Raw genomic sequence first — 12500 nt, forward strand, 5'->3', positions numbered from 1 at the left:
CGTCTTGTCTGACGACTGACATCGTCATTTCATTTTGGTGTAAAATAGTGATAATTGATAATATACATAATAAAGAATCACACAAACACACAGAAAGGGGGGAATGGTTATTGGAGAGAGAGTTATGCTCGCTCCAAATGTTTGCTTCAGCCCAGACAAAGGGCTTGCTCGAACAGGAGAATTGGTTTCCTTAGGTTAACCAGGCTTGGGTGTGGTACGTGCAAATCGGCTGCTTCCTCAGGTGATGTAAACACAGGAGGACTGCGACAGGAAGGTACAGCATCCGTTTCGACCACAGACGGATAAGTGTGGAACGATATCCTTGACAGAAATAGACACATTAATGAAATATCATGAAGTAGTCACATTGATGATAAGAGTAATATTATCTATGATAAATGATAGTATAGTAATAATGATAGCATTAGTAGTATTGGTAATGTATGGTAATTGTGATGAAAAGGATTATGGCAATAGTAACATTAAGGATAATTGTAATGATAATAACATCGATAACAATAATAAGGATAATGATAACAAGAGCAATAATATTAATGGTAACAACAATAATGATAATAAGAATGATGACAGTAAAAATAGTGATGATAATAATGAATCCTGATAATAATAGTAAAAATAGTGATGATAATAATGAATCATGATAATAATAGTAAAAATAGTGATGATAATAATGAATCATGATAATAATAGTAAAAATGATGACAATAGTAATGATAATGATAATGATAATGCCCATTATAGCAGTAATGATAAATGATGATATAAATCATAATAACAATAATGATGATGGAAATGATATTAATGGTGATAATAATAACATTAATAACTCCTAGTATTAATGATAATGAGAGTGATAATAATAGTAATGGTAATAATTGTAGTAGTAGTAATAGTAATGATGATGATAATGAAAATAACAATAATGATAATGATAATAATTCTACTAATACTGCTATTACTTATGATAACGATTATGATGATAGTGATGAGGGTTGTAACAAGAGTAATGGTAATAATGATGATAATACTAACGATAATAATAAAACAACAGTAAAGCAATAATGATTATGAAAATAACTACAATAATAATGATAATTTTTAGCATTATCATTAATCATTATTATCATTATCATTATTATTAGTAATAATAGAAGTAGTATTAGTATTAGCATTATAATCCTAAAGAAACTTCTAAATCCACCACTGATTATAATGAGTTACTTAAAGCATACACAGACAATTAAGTACAGGACTGCTCATCATTTAATTGAGTAGTCACTGACAGGAAACTCACTCTCTCAATCTATTTACATTGTTCCATCTATCTCTCTTTATTTATCTATTATTCACCTATCTTTGTTTATATGCAATTCATTTATCTATCTATCCGTCTACTTATATTGTTCATCTGCTGGATATATATAATATATATAGCCTGTGATGTAAATATCACAACGGTATTTTTGTTGTCAATTCGTGTTATTTTTTAGTGTTATTTTTAAGTGTCTTTTATGCATTTCGTGGCGTGTTCGGCATGAGAAAAGTCTTTTGAATTTGCAAGTTTGTATGATAATTATTTTTATAATCACTCTCTTTCCAAGTTGAAGTCGAACGATTGACATGGTGGAGGGACGGGAAGAGACTGACAAAGTAATAATTAGTAAATAGAAGAAAGGGGGGAAAGAGGAGGCGAAAGAAAGAAAAAATGAAGTAAGAAAACCACAATATTTTTTTTTTTTTACTTTTTTTTAATTTTGAATAAATATGGTGAGATGAACAAGAATGCGTTATTAGGGTGAGCAAATGGCGGGTCTTACGCCATATTTGGTGGAGTAATCTTTGGTGGTTGTGGGTCGTCGCACCTGGCAGGATGTGACTGCATGATCATTCTTTTACGATGAAGAAACTCTCTGTCTGTCTGTCTTTCTCTCTCTCTCTCTATATATATATCTGTCTGTCTTTCTCTCTCTCTCTCTATATATATATATATATCTGTCTGTCTGTCTGTTCTCTGTCTATCTATCTCTGTTTGTCTATTTGTCTGCCGCCCCTCTCTCTCTCTCTCACTCCCTCTCTCTCTCTCTCTCTCTCTCTCTCTCTCTCTCTCTCTCTCTCTCTCTCTCTCTCTCTCTCTCTCTCTCTCTCTCTCTCTCTCTCTCTCTCTTCTCTCTCTCTCTCTCTCCCTTCCTCTCTCTCTCTCTCTCTCTCTCTCTCTCTCTCTCTCTCTCTCTCTCTCTCTCTCTCTCTCTCTCTCTCTCTCTCTCTCTCTCTCTCTCTCTATCTCTATCTCTTTCTCGCTCTCCCTTCCCCCCTCCCCCCCTTCTCTCTCCCTCTCTATCTCTTTCTCGCTCTCCCTTCCCCCCTCCCCCCTTCTCTCTCTCTCTCTCTCTCTCACACACACATGTGCGTCTCTGTGTGTGCATGTGCGTGCGTTTGCAAATTCGTGTGCGTGTAACGGAATTAGCGTCAATTCGCGAGTGAACCATGGGGACTGCAGGCGCGGCTCACCCTCACTGAACGTACTGCGCATTGAAGTAAGGAATATGTGTTGGTTGGTCTTTGATTCGCGGCCATTTCCACCCACAATCAATCAGTCAATGTATGTTTTTATTTATCATATCAGGACGAAAACACTTGTACTAAGGCATTTTCTGTCGGTTGGTCTTTGATTCACACCCACTCCCTCTCACAATCAATGTTTTTTTTTTATCTTTTTATTTTTTATTTTTTTCATCAGAGGGTGCAGACGAAAATACATGAGGTTCACTTCAGCGTACATTCACTCATGCACTCATATGCAAATCATCTGCACATTCACTCACGCAGTGTCGGTAGTGACATGGAAGATTCGCCTGAAACCGAGTTGACTTTGTGTCTTTTTTCAGACTATAGATTAACAAAGAGAAACAGCTGGTTTGAGAGTGAAAATGAAGTGCCACCTAGAAAGAAAAATAAGGAAGCGGAGACGGTGACGTAAGTGATGAGCAATCCGGAGAAAAAAAATTAACATAAAAAGAAAATAACGAACAAAGATGTTAAGCGGAGGTCTAGAAAGGCATTTTTTCAGATTATCCTTTTGTTTAACCTTAAATAAAAGCTATTTTCAGCAAGAGTACCATAGGCCATATCACAGACTAATACTCAGTCAGACTGATTCTATTGTACTTCTTTCGCCCAAAAAGAGCAAGATAGAAGACTGTCGCCTCACGTAACCTACCACCATGCCTGTTGGACTTGCATGTTCAACACATGGGCCAAGCCTACTCTCTCTCTCTCTCTCTCTCTCTCTCTCTCTCTCTCTCTCTCTCTCTCTCTCTCTCTCTCTCTTTCTCTCTCTACTCTCTCTCCCTCTCTCTCTCCTTAGCTCTGTGACTGTCCCATGAAGCCTATTTTGCTGTAAATTCTTGTCGAATTACCGTAAAATGCTTAACGGTTTATTTAATGGGTCAACCTTGAGTCCTTCCCTGTGTGGTAACGGCTAGGCACGATTTTTCACCATGCTTCTGGTGTATATCGATATCTCTTATCGTGTTATTTATTTCCTTAAAAAAATATATGATTACAAGATAAATGCTCTTCATACCTGCACATACACATGCACACACATACACACACACACACGCACGCACGTACGCACGCACGCACGCACGCACGCACGCACGCACGCACGCACGCACGCACGCACGCACACACACACACACACACACACACACACACACACACACACACACACACACACACACACACACACACACACAGATGTATGTGTGTATGGAATTCATGACAAACAAATTGCAACAGGAACAACGTATGTGTTCTTTTTTTTCTCATCGTTGTTCCTGTTACAACGTGTGTGTGTGTATGTGTAGAGGGATATGGAGAGAGAGAGAGAGAGAGAGAGAGAGAGAGAGAGAGAGAGAGAGAGAGAGAGAGAGAGAGAGAGAGAGAGAGAGAGAGAGAGAGAGAGAGGGAGAGGGAGAGAGAGGGGGGGAGCGAGAAAAACTTTTATGAAGGTAAATGAATGTTTACACATGTTTAGACGGACCTTCAAATATTCTTCATCAGTAGACCAGGAGCCCGGGGGGGGAGGGGGGTCAGACCGGCTGAAAAGCATACCAATTTTCTTGCATATACTAATATTCCTAATGACTTAAGTTTCCAGGATGCGGGCGTCTGGCGTGGCAGTGCTGGCGGATGTGGCCAGGAGAGCCACATGAATGGCACCCAAAAAATCAGCTAGGCTACTCCAAAAGCGTACCATTTGAAATTACCCCAGATTTGATGATACCTGTCCCTAAACACATACCATGCATCTGCCAGACATTTTGGATAGGGGGGGGGGCGGTCAGACAGACAAAATTAGGGGCTTCATGAAAGTGGGCTAGGGTGGATCTAGCACGCACCAAATGAAACTAATTGCAATATGTTGACTACATGCCTATGCACCAAAAACAACCAATGACAGACATTTTGTTCGGTGGAGTACCTGTACCAGACACCCTATTAGTATCCCGCCTCAAAATTGGGCTAGGGTAGCTCACAAGTTAATGTTAAATAGATACCTATGTACCAAAAACAACCAATGGTACGTACATAGGGATCTATTTAACATTAACTTGCAATTAGTTTCATTTGTATATGCAAGAAAATTGGTATGCTTTACAGCCGGTCTGACCCTCCCGGGCTCCTGGTCTATTTCTATAATCGTTATTTATTATTATTATCATTATTATTATCACTATTATCATTTATTATCATTATTATCCTTATTGCTATTCTTATTACTATCAGTTATTATTATCATTATTACTATCAGTTATTGTTATTATTATTATAATCATTATCATTATTATCATCACTGAGCGGCGACCCGTTGAACATGAGCTCGCGACCCGAGCGCTGAAGAATCCTGCCGTAGTATGACGTCATCAGTGAGTCACCGCCTCTCCCCAACCATCTCCTCTTCGGGAAGTCCCATGACCCGGGGGAAACACAGCATCCCCGCCGCTGGATTTTATAAATTCCTTTCAACCGATAGAAAATGCCTTAGTACATGTGTTTTCATCCTGATATGATAAATAAAAACATATTGATTGATTGATTGTGGGTGGAATAAAATACAACCGATAGAAAATGCCTTAGTACATGTGTTTTCGTCTTGATATGATAAATAAAAACATACATTGACTGATTGGTTGTGGGTGGAAATGACCGAGAATCAAAGACCAACCAACACATATTCCTTAGTTCAATGCGCAGTACGTTCAGTTAGAACAACTTAAAAAATACGGTTAATATGACGTTGATATGTAAGCGCAAGGACAGACATGCCATGCCAGGATAGACATGCATTGCCTTGTGACAGGAAGCAATTGCATCAGGTGGTGTAAAGAATTTTTTTCTCAGACATTACAGGCCATTAAGTTGCTCTTCGTAATTCCATTTCTTGACGTCAATCAATGTTTCACTTATCTTTTGTTTTTACAGTTATTGCGATTGTTATTATGATTACCTCCACTACTATTATTTGTACTTATTATCATTAATCTTATTATGAATAGAATTAGTAGTAGTGGTAATAGTATTATTATCATAATTATATTTTCCTTCTTAATATTATTATTATTGTTGTTATGGTATAATGATAATCATCATTATTATCAATATTATTATTATCAATACCTTTATCATTTTTATTCTTTAGTATTAGTATTGCTATCATTTTCATTATGATAATTATTGTTATGTCTTTGGTAGCGTTAGTTTGTTTGTTTGGCCGTTGGCAGGATAACTCAGTCATGAATTTTTTTTTTGAACAGAGGTGTGTCTTAGCTTAACTTAGATCCCATTAAATTTTTGTAATGATCCGAATCATGATCCGGTATCCAGGATTTTTTTAATGATTGCATCAGTTACCCCTATTACAGCTTCAGTTACCCCTATTACAGCTTCAGTTACCCCTATTACAGCTTCAGTTACCCCTATTACAGCTTCAGTTACCCCTATTACAGCTTCAGTTACCCCTATTACAGCTTCAGTTACCCCTATTACAGCTTCAGTTACCCCTATTACAGCTTCAGTTACCCCTATTACAGCTTCAGTTACCCCTATTACAAAGACAATAGTGATAACTATTATTAATATGTTTACAGACGTCACCAGTGTACTTGAATAAGAGGTGATTTTGATGTAATTCATCAAGTGTGAATATTTCTATTGGATCAATAACCATATTGCCTTGGCGGAGGTATGCACTCTCTGAATACGTTTAGTTACAGAACTATTATTATCTTTATCATTTTTACCACTATCATTATCACTGTTATCACCATCATTATTATTATCATTACCATCATAATGCTTATTCTTAATTCTATTCTTAATATTATCATCGTTATTGTTATTATTATCATTATCATTATTGAAATTATTAACATTATTATTATCATTATTACTATTATCATTATCTTTATATTTAGTATCATTTTAATTAATATTAACAATATCATTTTTATCATCATCACCATGTCATTATCAGAGAGAGAGAGAGAGAGAGAGAGAGAGAGAGAGAGAGAGAGAGAGAGAGAGAGAGAGAGAGAGAGAGAGAGAGAGAGAGAGAGAGAGAGAGAGAGAAAGAGAGGGGGGGGTGGAGGGAGAGAGAGAGAGAGAGAGAATGAGAGGGAGAGGGAAGGGGAGCAGGAGAGAAAGGGAAGGTGAGAGAGAGAGAGAGAGAGAGAGAGAGAGAGAGAGAGAGAGAGAGAGAGAGAGAGAGAGAGAGAGAGAGAGAGAGAGAGAGAGAGAGAGAGAGAGAGAGAGAGAGAGAGAGAGAGAGAGAGGAAGAAAGAGAGAGAGGGGAAGAGAGAGAAAGTGAAAGGTAGAGGGGAAGAGAGAGAGAGAGAGAGAGAAAGAGAGAGGGGAAGAGAGAGAGATGGGGGGGAGGAGAGGGGAGAAGGAGAGAGAGAAAGAAAGAAAGAGAAAGAGAGAGAGAGAGAGAGAGAGAGAGAGAGAGAGAGAGAGAGAGAGAGAGAGAGAGAGAGAGAGAAAATCAAATCGAATCAAACCAACCAACAGAAATAATATATAAAGCACAGAGACTGTACCATGCAATTGAAACGACTTTATTTACGCCTGTGCATGCATGGATTCGCATGACCGCAAGTTATATGATATCCTAAAACGTAATGAAGAAGGCAAAACAAGTGAGTACACTGTACATAGCTCTCTGAATTTCTTTGTTGTTACACATTGTCCGCCATTTGCTTGGTCTCGTGGGAATCTCTGCACAGTCCGAGACACGGCTGAAGATGCTTCGAATCCTGTTTTGAATAAACAAACAAAATTGATGATAAGGACTGTTTCAGCCATTAAATGCAAGAATGATAACTTTTACCGTTGTTGCAGTAATTAAATCTAGTTGCAGACATCCTCAGGGGTTATGGATTAGTTTAACTACTAAAAAGTTTATTAAAAAGTTTAACTATAAACTGTTTTCTGATCTTGGATAAACAATAACAGAGGCCTGCGCAGATAAATAGTAGACCCCCTTTAAAGGTGCTGTCTTACTAGCACTTTTTCCGTCAATTTTTTTGACAATTTTCTGAAATTTTGTCCATTTTTGAGCGAATTGTCGATTTTCCAGTCAGACGATAATGATCGTTTCCGTCTGAAAACCTTTCCGTCAACTTTTTCAGCCAAGCAAAGTCAAATCAAAAGCTATATTCGAGAATGCTTGTATTTATGTTAAATAAAATTGTCAAAAAATTGACGGAAAAAGTGCTAGTGTGACAGCACCTTAAGGGAACTAGTGATAGACTATCTTGTCTTCTAATAGGGTATGAAGTGTATCCGTGGTAGCTCTAGAAATGGTGTTGATTATCTTGAGAGTAGGTCTGAAAAAACGGATAAATTCAAAACTTTCGAGTTTGTTCATGGGTACATCCAATAAGAATTCTGCGGTTCAGGAATTGACAAGGAATTACCATTATTTTGTCACCATAGAGATACAGGAGAAAACTAAAATATTACGTTAATAAAAATATTGTTTCATGCTGATGTTGGCACATCGCGTCCGTGCGACATCACAATCAACTTTTTCAAGGGGACGGATATCCATAGTTAATTAAAAGATCAACTTGGAAGGAAATCCGACAGCACCGAGATCTGTGTTCTAACAATGGAGTTCCGCTCTCTCTCTCTCTCTCTCTCACACGCACGCACGCACGCACGCACGCACGCACCCACCCACCCACCCACCCACCCACCCACACACACACACACACACACACACACACACACACACACACACACACACACACACACACACACACACACACACACACACACACACACACACACACACACACACACACACACACACACACACACACACACACACACACACACACACACACACACACACGCACGCACGCACACACACACACATACATACACACACAGATGTTACAGGAAACTATCAAATGGCCTTATCATCAGTAACGTTTTCCCGCCATTTTTCTCACTTCCGCATGGATTTGAGGTATCGTATCATTTGTTTTGTTTTCCAATCTTGTGCTACAAACGATCTATCTACTAGATTGATTTTTATTGATGAAAAAATATTGTTTATTTAAGTATGATTTAATATCATAGAATGTTTCTTTTAGCAATAGTTCTTAGTTAATAGTTAATATTGATCCATAATGATGTAATATGTATGAAGATGCTCCGCGATTCTTGAGATCCACCCTGTAATATGCTACGGTATCTTGAGAATTGCATTGCTCACTTGTGATTGTTGCGTGAATGAGGCTTCCTGAAATATTTTATGTTTTTATATGTTCATTTTTTATTCTACTGAGCACGCCAATCAGTATAATGCTTGTGGAACATGCAGGACTTCCCGGATGTAAATTTTTGATTATCCTGCTTCATTATCTTGGAGCGGTGGTTCTCTGATTTGGTTGGATCATTGGCAAAAGTTCATGTTAATAAAGACCTTCAGGCAAGGGATAGAGTTACTAGGCTAATGTCAAAGACGGTAGATGGGCCAGTTATGGATGCTTGGCATAATGTGTAAGGATAAACATAAACATATTAATTTGTTCTATTGATATCCCCATGACTTTGCAAGCTGCTTTAGGGAAGCTTTCCCCGATGGAGGTATCTCTCACTGAACAAAATGACATAGTGACAAAGTATCTATGGTTTTGTATGGGTACCAAATCCTTTTTGAATGGAGATTTAGGTACCATGCAATTTGCAATGTGGGGCTTTTGACGGGATTTTGATACCCTAGAGTTTGACATAAAAAAAATCATAGATATACTGCATATCTATTTGAATTCTTTATTTTGACGTACTGACTCAGTACTTGAATTGCGAAGTTTAAGCGAGTATTGGCAAGAGTTCCTTGACTTGCCTTCTTGACTTGCCTGAACTCTGCTGGTAGACAGTGCTACCTGTTTATGTAGAGAGCTCAAGAAACAGGCTATCTACCTCTGATGGTATATCGTGTTGCATATGTCTTGGGGCTGGGTGATTGATGGCTGACACACTGCCACGTCTTTTTAGAAGGGGTCTGGTGGCCACTGAAACCATTTGCCAAAATAAGACTGCTGACGAAGGTACTGTATTCTCTCTGAATTAACTTACAAGGATATAAAAGAGCAGATCATATAATAACTTCCCAAAATTATGATTTTGCTTGGGATGCTGAAACAAGGCTGCAATGCTCTGCTAGACTTTCTAAATGGTGTTATATCATGTTTACAATATCTTAAAAAGAATGGTTAATGTTAAAAGCAAAATAAATGTACTAGACATCTAAGGTCATGTAGGACTATAGGAAGGTATAATGAATGGTGGTTGGGTTAGTAGTTAATTGCTATACGTCGACTATCTAGAGTAATAGGGTAAAGGAGTTGATGGATTAATGGGTTAATGTCGGGTTAGGTAGAGGAAGTAGATCAAATGAAGGATATGTATGCGTCTGAGAAAGGAGAACAGGTTGTCAATGCAGAAAGTATGGAGTTCAGATGGGTTGGGAGGTCGGTAAAGGGAGGACAGGTGGGGGGAAGCAGAGGTAGGGTTCAAGCAGCAGCGTGGACAGGACAACAGAATATGTGGAACTGAAAGAGGGACATAACATAGGTAACATAGGGACGGATCAGAACGTGACATCAGATGGAAGTGTTTTAAACGGGTATGGCCAATACTTCTAAGCGTGCGAGAGCCGTCTCCGAATGTCTGCTCCGATGAAGTGGAGCTGACCAAGAGGAGATTGATAGTTTTACAGTATGTAATTTCTTAGTGCGGAGACTTGACCAGAAAGATTGCCATCGGGTATACAGGGTCTGAAAGTGGGGGGAAAAGTCTGTAACTGGTGTGCGTGAAAAAAGTGGTTGGTGTGATAATGGGTGTAAGGTATTTGCCTGTTCATTGCCGAGAATTCCAACATGGTTGGGCACCCAGCAAAATCTGATGGATTTATGGCGTGTGGATAGGTCGAACAACCAGTTCTGGATCTTACAGACATGGGCATTGGTCGAGTGCATAGACTTTATCAGAGTTAATGAGTTACGGGAGTCTGTAAAAATAGTGAGAGGAGGACGGGGGTGAGCATATGTTTTTAAAGCAAAAAGAAGAGCGTACTGTTCTGTAGTAAGGATACTAGATTCAGGTGGGATGGTGTATTTGAAAGTGCGAGTTGGGAAGGTTATTGCGAAACTAGCACCGGTGCATTTGGAGCCATCATTGTAAACATTCTCATAAAATACATTATGGGGTACGCCGCAGCTAGCACATGGACGTGACTGTACAGAGCAGTTTGCTCGGTTATGACCAGGTTGGGCGCACAGAGAACATCGAAATATGGAACTGCAGTGTTTGGCAGGATGTCCCTAAACGCCAACAATTTTAACATTGACGGGGAGGATGTTCTTACGATGATGTCTTGGAGGAATGGAGTAGCACTGTACTGATATTACATCATAGCCCGTGAGGCAGGCGAAGAAGTCTTCTCCACAATCTGACCAATATTTGTTATAAATTGGGCACTTTGCTGGGGAGATGGACAGTTTCGCTACAAGTATTGAGGGTTGGATGAGGTTCTGCAGGAACGGGGTTACCATAGTGATCACTTATGATTTGATAATGCTATATCTTCGGTTTGGGATGTAACTGTGACGAGATGAGAACGATCGGATCGGCTACAGGAAAAGACTTTGCCTACTTGTCTGTGGAGACATTGCTGAGAGAAGTGTTTTGTCAGAATAAGGAGCTGTAGGGAAGATGAAAAAAAATTGGTCCTATTTGGCTGGGCTAAATAGGGTATTTAATTAAGATATTTGTAGAGATAGGGGTGGTGAAAGGACGGGGACGTGTGGAAGAGAAAGTTGCGTTGAGGGATGTAGTATTATGGAGAGGTGGACAATACGGCTATAAAGTAGTAATAAGGGAGAATGGGTTGATTGATGAAGGTTGTGGGGGTAGAGGCGATGAAGTTGAAAATGTTAGGAAAGCAGGAATGTCTCCTGGAGATTGAGTCTTGACTTGGGTGGATAAAATACTAGTAGGCATTGAGGAGTCAGTAATAGTTGTAGTATTCAGAGTCATGATCAAAGAAGAGCCTGGGGTCGAGGAACCGGGAGAGTTTGAATTGGTGGGGTTATTTGATGAAGGGGCAAACCTCACTGCCCATAACAAGGGTATAACGTCTTCATTACTGACCATGGTAGGTCTAGACTATGTTGGGGAGAGAAACAGTCCACCCCTCAGGGTCCCATTGAGGGGTAAGGGCTAGACAAAATGGAATACCGTGCCCATGGCTCCCTCAGGCCATTCAGGACTGGCACAAAATCAGCCTTTCATCCTTTCAGCACGGCTCTTACACTTTAGGAAGTGGATAGTAGAAGGGGTTGGAGAAGGAATGGAAACGAAAAAGCAGGAGGTGAAAAAGACCGTTCAGAATTTGTCGAGTTGAGGGCTGAGGTCCAGGTAGGGGAGATCCCAAGCATTGCATCACAGTCCTCACCTCCTAAGCCCCCTCCCCCTCCCCCTCCATGACAACAAGGGAAGAGATTGGGGGGGGGGGATAAAAAAGTAAATAAAGAAGAAAAAAACTTAAATTTGTGGCCTACTTTAGAAAATGTACAATCACAATTATTCCATAATCCCCTAAAATATTTTTGAATTGGACAAACATGGTCCAGAATACCCAAGATTCTTTGCCTTCATAAGGCATCACTTGACAATAGTTTTTCTTGTTAAATACAGAAAAAATGGAGTGGTCTGATTTTCCTCATATCTTGTCACTTGTGTTCAGTTAAACTGTCAATACAAGGCATAAAATCAAAATGCTACTCCAACCACATATATATATGTGTGTGTGTGTGTGTGTGTGTGTGTGTGTGTGTGTGTGTGTGTGTGTGTGTGTGTGTGTGTGTGTGTGTGTGTGTGTGCGTGTGTGTGTGTATGTGTAT

General features: G+C 39.3%; 1 protein-coding gene across 2 annotated transcripts in view; it reads left to right on the forward strand.

The window, feature by feature from the left end:
• LOC113814456 (beta-1,3-galactosyltransferase brn) overlaps positions 1-12500 on the forward strand; it is a 61102-nt gene that overhangs the window by 35702 nt on the left and 12900 nt on the right. The window contains exons 1-2 of one of the 2 annotated variants that reach the window (XM_070130072.1): positions 2423-2444; positions 5060-5402. The exons of the other annotated variant lie outside the window; for it this stretch is intronic. Of the exons in view, the coding sequence (XP_069986173.1) occupies positions 5349-5402 (54 nt within the window). The 5' untranslated portion in view covers positions 2423-2444; positions 5060-5348. Of the gene's footprint in view, positions 1-2422; positions 2445-5059; positions 5403-12500 lie in introns of those variants that run through there. 2 annotated transcript variants of the gene reach the window in all.

Source organism: Penaeus vannamei, chromosome 14 (assembly GCF_042767895.1).
Source record: "Penaeus vannamei isolate JL-2024 chromosome 14, ASM4276789v1, whole genome shotgun sequence".
Lineage (NCBI taxonomy): Eukaryota > Metazoa > Arthropoda > Malacostraca > Decapoda > Penaeidae > Penaeus > Penaeus vannamei.